This window comes from Cystoisospora suis, assembly GCF_002600585.1.
Source record: "Cystoisospora suis strain Wien I chromosome Unknown contig_4495, whole genome shotgun sequence".
NCBI classification, from domain to species: Eukaryota; Apicomplexa; class Conoidasida; order Eucoccidiorida; family Sarcocystidae; genus Cystoisospora; species Cystoisospora suis.
Window position 1 is genome coordinate 933 of NW_027157287.1, and position 7,864 is coordinate 8,796.

At 40.8% G+C, this 7,864-nt stretch overlaps 1 protein-coding gene across 1 annotated transcript; it reads right to left on the minus strand.

The window, feature by feature from the left end:
- Positions 1–706: 706 nt before the first annotated feature.
- On the minus strand, positions 707–6,855 carry CSUI_008155 (metallo-beta-lactamase domain-containing protein; the record flags this gene model as incomplete). Its single annotated transcript, XM_068068292.1, has 8 exons — positions 6,638–6,855; positions 5,643–5,761; positions 4,439–4,960; positions 3,850–4,016; positions 3,017–3,221; positions 2,272–2,490; positions 1,381–1,589; positions 707–910 (listed from the first exon to the last, which is right to left on the minus strand). Coding segments are annotated over exons 2-8 (1,626 nt in total), but the record flags the coding sequence as incomplete, so codon positions are not given.
- Positions 6,856–7,864: the final 1,009 nt, after the last annotated feature.

The window sequence follows — 7,864 nt, forward strand, 5'->3', positions numbered from 1 at the left end:
GACCATTCCTAAAAAAACGCGTTGTAAATACACAAAGACACATGCATGCATATATATATATATATATTTATATATATATATATATACATACGTATATTTATATAGAGATGTAGGAAGTATAGGATAACATGCAAGGTATATCATATTGATGTGCATGCCTCCATGTACGGACGCTTCCTCACATTCATATACTGATGGATGATATCTATCTATCTATCTTTAATCTATCTATCTATTTATCTTTAATCTATCTATCTATCTTTAATCTATCCATCTATCTTTAATCTATCTATCTTTAATCTATTTACATGAGACAGCAGAAGAAAGGGAGCTTCGAGTCTCCATGGGTTTAGTGGAAGTTGGCAAGGGTGGCATGCCTAGGTTTGTGTAGATAGAACTTTTTCTTTCTATCGTTTATTTAAGACACATTCAGCTAAGCCTCAATAGCCTCCTTTTTCCTTAAGGCGCTGCATGCAGCTAGTCGCCCTGGCTGGCTAGAATAGAAAAAAAACATGCCTTCTAAAAGAATCCAAGAGAACCTTTCTTTCTTTCTTCTCCGAGATAGAGCAACAAACCGAGAGAGACAGAAAAGACCCCCGCTTTTCTTCGTGTTCTTCTTCTCCTTCTTTGTATGTTTTCATTTCTTCTATGGCGTTCTTTACTTTCTCTTCTTTTTCCTTATCTTCTTTCTCTTTTCTTTTCTTACTTCTTCATCTCCTCTTGTACAATCTTCAATTAATTGACGGACTTCTCGGCTATATTCAAAGCCTCCTGGTTGCCAGGGAGATCGAGCGGCAGCTGTCGCCTCTACAGCTGCCTCGAGAAAGTTGCGGTGTACATACACCGGAAGAAGGTTTGACGGCGGATCAATGGGGATGGATATCGTCTGACCTGTCGCAGGAGTGAAGACCTGCAGAGACCAAGAGAAAAGAAGAACGGAAGAAAAGAAAAACGAAAAGTTCTTCCCCACACCAAAATGCCAAACCCCACACTTCACTGCACGCATGCAACTATCTGTTGAAGAAGAAAAAGAAAGTCAGTGTCCCTTTCCTCTCAAGGAAAGAAAGAAAATCGAATAGCTTCTCTGTAAGATTGATTGAAGGGATGTGATCTGTCTGCAAGTGGTAAAAGAAATGAATCTGCCCCGGCACTTGCTGTTCTTCTTCGTCTTGATGGTGTTACCTCAGGTGTACATACACCCCATCCACAGTTTTCAGTCTACTAGAGAACCTAAAGACATACAAACGCACCTGTCTGTCTATCTATCTATCTGTCTTTGGTCAATCTGCCTATCTATCTTTGTTTATGTATGTCTCACTCCTAGCCAGCCACTTGAGAAGTGAAGAAGAAGAAGAGGAGGATGGATATGTCTTGACTTACAGATAGCTGATAGTCTTTTCGTAAGACATTCGCGAGCTTCGTCATTCCTTCCTTCTCTCCATGGACTAGAACTACGTGTCTAGGTTGTAGACACTGAACTAGCTGCTGAATGCCTACGGTGTCTGCATGCGCCGAGAAAGACATATAGCGAACCCGACACTTCACATTTAGAATTGTATGACCTCCATCTAAAGGTATCTGTCTCTGCCCTGAAAGAAAGAAAGAAAGAAGGAAAGAAAGAAAGAAAGAGTGAGAAAGAAAGAAAGAAAGAGATGAATCTTGTCTTTCACCAAAGAAGCGATAGAGATCTGATACTACTAGGAGATAGAGACAAGAACGGAAGGGGAAAATCCCCTCCCTATCTATCTATCTATCTTTAATCTATCTATCTATCTTTAATCTATCTAAGATATATGAAGATATATATGTATCTGATGTGAGAGGTGCATATGAAACGTATCAGAATGATAAAGACATGAAGCTTGGGAGATGTATGTGTAGGAGAAACTTCAAAGGCCAAGGAAGCAAACAGACAAAGAAAATTTTCTCCGGAGTTCTGCCAGACATCTCCATAAAACAATGAAGAGAAGAAAGAAACAAGAGACCGATCGAGCTCTTCTTCCTTCAGCTTATGAAAAGAAATCTTTCTATCCCTTGCGACATGAAGAGACTCCTCTTATTCTTCCTAGTAAAGAGGGAAAACGAGATAGCAATCTAACACACCATCGAGTGTACATACACCTTCCACCAACATTCCTCAAAAGAAAAAATTCAAGCAAGGGCAGATCCAAGACAGAGCGATGTGAGAGAAAGAGATAAAGACAGAAAGCACGCCTCTTCTTCTTTATCTTTGTCTTTTTCGTCTTTCTTATTTCTTTCGTGAAGGTTTACCCGCAATAAGCATAGCGCCTACAGTCCCTCTGACGCAGTAGCCAGGGATAAGCACGAGGTTGTCTGGATCGCCGGCCCAGGCCTTGAGAGCTTTCAGAGCTAAGCCCCCATGTAGCATGCCTGGCGTGGCTAGCAGAACCATAGGCGAAGGAGAGGAAAGCAAAGAAGACTGAAAGGGAAGAATGTGAGGAAAAGAAAAGGCCGACGCAGGAGGGCCATCTGAAACAAGACGAGAAGAAGAGAAAGAAAGAAAGAAAAGGAACAGATGAGAGGAAACAGGAAAGAACGAAAGAGAGAGAAAGAGAAGAAAGATGAAAAGACAGAGAGAGAAGAGAAGAAGAAATATTTCTCTCGAAATAGGTATCTAGGCAACGGTTAAAGCAATGCAAAACATCTCATATGAATAGACACATTGATCTATGTACAGATGGATACATATACGTATACACATATATATATATATACAGATATATCTATACACATACACATACATGTATAGTTACGTACATGCGCTTGCAGGTATGTGCCAGTGAATTGTATATCTACGTACCTACGTATGTATACATATATATATATATATGTAGATCTAGCTCATATATATAGATACCTACTCCATACTCTAATATGCAAGATGTACATAACCTAGAAACGGTTACAGGAAAGCTGTACTCCTCCTATGTATCTTCTTCTTTCTCTTCTTCCTTTTCTTTTCCTCCTTCTTCCTACAACAGACAGACAGACATACCATCGCTAGTGTTGCTATTTGAGAGAATATTCATCCCTGCTTTGCTCCAGTGTACATACAGCCGATAATAGGCGTTTGCTTTCTCAGTCATGCCCCCAGCAAAGTAGATAGGAAATTGTAAATGCATGCGCTCCCAGTAATTCTCTAAGAGCATGCAAAGCTCTTGCGCTCTTCCCACTGCAAAGACAGGAATTAAAACCTTGCCCTAGAAAAGAGAAGGAAAGAGAGAAGAGAAATTGCAGAGAAACAGAAAGAGAAAGTAAACAAAGAGGAGATGAAAGAAAGGCTAAGACGTCTATCTCAGTAAAATATCTCCATGTGATCGTATGCACTTACACATACATGGGATTCACGTGTATATGACTATACATATACATATATAGATATATATATATAGATACATATATATACATATAAAGATAGAGATATGGGCATACTATGTCCATGCAGGGGTATACATGCATACATATATATATATATGTATATCTATTCAGATACTCTATGCACGGATGGCTTCTGCTGTAGAGGTCTGAAGGGGGGAGAGTAACAAAGTCAAACAGGCAAACTCTCCCCTCCTATCTATCTTTAATCTATCTATCTTTGATCTATCTATCTTTATTCTATCTTTGATCTATCTATCTATCTAGAGCCTGTCTGTCTTTGTCTATATACCTCTGATATATCTGTGTCTGCTGACGAGAGATCACTTTAAAACTCTCTACTCAGGACAGCTCCTTCTTCTGAGAGCTAGCTGGCTAGACAACTAGCCAGCTAGCCTGCTGCCAATGTGTCTTGTCTCCTTTCTTGTTCTTTGGTTTGGAAGGACGACTTACACCTTTAAGGAGACAGTCATGGACGACAGCACAGAGATCTCTCTCGATTGTCCTTTTACTTGCTCGTACGAATGAAGCGTACGTACACTCGGAGATAAGAACGTCTGGGCGAAGGCAAGGAATAGAGGCGCAGCCTAGGTGTCGGTCAGGTATAGTATTATAGTCACCTGCATGCAACCGCAGACACACAGCAAGCGTTTCGCTAGCTACTAGCTAGCTAGATGATTGAATAGCTCTTAGAAAGAGCGAGGGTGAGAGAAGAAAGACCCGTGAGTCTGTGTGAAGAGTCTTTTACTGTTGCATGTCTTAGTAGAAGAACCTTTCCTTAATTCCAGGGAATCTGTCAAATTCCATAATGGAGCTATTCATACAAAAAGAGGAAGAAGAAGTAGTCTTGAAGCCTCCCAGCCATGTTATACCTAGAATGACGAAGAGAAAGCATGAAGCTTCTCTTCTTCTTCTCGTTCTTCTCCTCCTTTATCTTTCCATACATCAGCGTCTGTCCCTTGCCATGAGACCTCTCGGGCTATGAAGAGAAGCAGAGGGATTCTTGTCTATTTGTTCTCTTCCGTCAAAAGAGAACCCGTACCTGTATAAACTATCGTTGCATTGCGCATTTTCAACTCGTACATCGCAGCCCCTAAGACATGCCCCGCATAGTATGGCGTCAACTGGATCTCTTCATCCTCTTCATCTTCTCCTTCATTCTCTTCTTCTTCTCCTCCTCCTCTTGTTTCTTTCTCTTCTTCTTGTTCTTCTTTTTCACCTGTAGAGAAAGATCTTCGATCGCTTCCTCTTCTTCTCCCTCCTAGCCAAGTTTCGTGGAGTCTCTGCGCTCGCACACGTCGGAGAGAATCGAAGACCTCTGCCTCTGAGAAGCTCCAAACACCTCCACCGCCATTCAGCACCCCGGTAGAGTTGGAAGAAGAAGACGAAGAAGAAGAATTGAGAGAAGATGTAGTCGATCGATCGACAGCTTTAGAAGAAGAAGAAGAGAGATCTCGACTCGTAGAAGAAGAAGAGGAGGGAGGGAGAAGAAGTTTGGTAGCTCTTGTCTTCATAGAAAGTGGGAGATCTTCAAAAAGAGAAGAAGTCAGCGAATCGGAGCCACCTAGGAGAAGAAACAAAGAAATAGGGCAGACGAAAAGGAAAGAAAAGACGAAAGGAGAGAGGAAAAAGTAAACGCTCTTCAGCACTTCTATCTACCTATCTCCCTTTCTATATATTTATCTTTGATCTATCTTCGGAAATTTCTACTCTTCATGTAGCTTGATATGCCATAAACGAGGTGTTAAAACGGTCGGTTTTCCTTGGCTTTCTTCCTCTCTGTCTCTTTGTCTCTTTCATTCTTTCTCTCCCTCTCTGCCTGTGTCTCTTTACAAGGACAGATGCTTATCAGTTTGCACGAGAACATTCTCTCCAACTTTCTCTTAGCGACGAAAGAAAGAATGAAAGAGAAGGAAAGACAAGATGTGAAAGTCTTCTTCCATGAGAAAGCTTCCGAGTGGGGATGAGGTCTCTCCAAATACACGGAAAGATGCACACATACAGTTCCTCTGCTTTTCCATCATACACTTCTATATACACATATACAGATATATATATATATATATATATATATGCCTGTATATGCATAGACCGATAGATTATCTGTAGAGCCTTCTACACAGCAAACCATTCTCTGCCTCCATATATAGTCATATATCTACCTATGCATACATATTCTTACATATACATATCCACACATACACATAGATACATATATATATATATAGGCATGGCGTCAGCCCTACCATAGAGTTGTTGCATGCGATTGGATTGCGATCGATCTCTCCCGACTCTTGCGCAGTCGAGGAGAAGGAGAGGAGACAAAGCCTTCGTAGGAAAAGACATTAAAATAGGCCCGCGATACCTACCAGCCACACCAAGAGCAGCACAAGCAGGTGTATATACACATGAAGAGAAACGAAGAGAGAATGAGAGGCAAGAAAGAAAGAAAGTAAAAGTAGCCTCCTTGTGTCAATGACCAGCAAGAGAATTCGAGCCGACAGAAGATCAAAAGAAAGAAAGAAAAAGAGAGAGAGAGAGAGATAGGGAGAAAGTTCATCCTGGAGGAGTAGAAGAAGAACTGAAAATTCTAAAGGGGTGGACTTGTAATGAGAGAGCTATAGAGAGATAGAGGAAAAGACTTAATCAGGAGGGGGTGGATAAAGAAGACTGTGAAGTGTGCTTCTTGTTCCTCTTCTACTGAAAGCGTCAGGTACTAGTACGACCACTACGACTAGTACCTCTACTACTACTCCGCTTTTCTTCTGTTTACGGCGTCTATGCATACAGAGCATAACTATGAAGAGATAAGCTAAACTATATCCCCAATTGACGTGGGGAGAATAGGCTTGCTCTCTGCTTTCTTGTTGAAGCGAAGGAAGAAGCGGGAAAGAAGTCCATAGAAAACAGGCGTGATACAGACACGTATCATAAGAGATACAGGCAAGCTACACATCGATGCAGACAGATAGCCAGTAGAGAGAGACAAGAAAGAGGCAACTACATAGAGAGACCACTTAGATAGAGAGAATGGATAGATACACTGGGAGAAAGGAAAAAGGGGTGTTCTCCTTTCTCCTTCCACGCTTGATCTGCAGCTCCCTCTTCTTCACTTTCTTGTTCTCTCTCACCTCCATTGGAACCTTTTTTGCTGTCTTATCTCTTTCTTTCTGTCTTGCCGCCTTTCTCTCTTGCTTTCTTTCTTATTTCTTTCTTTCAAATCTCTTTCTTTGTTTCTTACTTGAGTTGTCCGGTAAAGGCCGGCAGTGCGCCGCAGTGATCTAGGTGGAAATGCGTGACGGCGCATGCATCCACTGCATGCGTAAAAAGACCTCGAGGATCCCGTAATAGAGACTCCAGAGAAAGCGGAGAAGAAGAAGACGAAGAAAGATGACGAGTTATACTTCTTTTCTTTCCTGTCTCTTCTCCTTCTTCCTCTCTCGTTGAAGAGCTCCCTCTCTGTAAAGGAAAAGACAGCGAGAAACGAAGAGGAAAGAAAACAAGACACATGCATGAGACAACAATTGATTGGCTAGCGCTACCCAGCTAGCTCTCTGGCCATGAAAACTATGGGAGAAAACTTCTTCTGTCTCTATTCCCCAGCCTCTTATATAAGTCCTATCGCATGTCTATATGGCTGCAGGCAGATGTATCTCCATGCGTACAGATATCTATATACACAAAGAGAGGGGAAGACGGAGGGAGACAGAGATACATATATATATATATATATATGTGTAAAGAAAGAGAGGTTTATGTATCTGTATCTGTATATAAATGTGGAGGGAGAGAGTCTACGTCACTTGATCGTTGAAGCTACAGGAGAGGACAGAATGACGAAACACGAGTCTAGAGGCGTAGAGAGAAGTACAAGAGTGATATATCTCATGCTGCCTTCCTAGACAACTAAGACAAGCCACGCCCACATCATACAGTCTGACAGTCAATCCTGGAATGAAATAGTAAAACTCATCTATCTATCTATCTTTGATCTATCTATCTTTAATTTATCTATCTTTAATCTATCTTTGATCTATGCATCTATCTATCTATCTTTGATCTATCTATCTATCCTTAATCTATCTTTGATATATCTATCTATCGATATACATACAGAAGACAGACATATTTCACAGATTCATACGCATCGCCATATGTATATACATATATATACTTTCTACCTATGCGAATACACACATATATCTGTCTATATATATATATATATATAGACAGATATATTTATATATACACAGAGAGCTGAGAGCTAAGAAAGAGAGGGCATATATCACGTATGTGAATGAAGCACGAAGGAAAGAGAAGAAGAGACAAAAGAAGAGAAAGAAGAAGACCGGATGTCGCAACTCCCTTACGAACGATAGACATGTATAGGGACCATAGAAAACACATGCACAAAAGAAATAGAAACTATCTATACACGTACACACATACATGTACATACATATATATA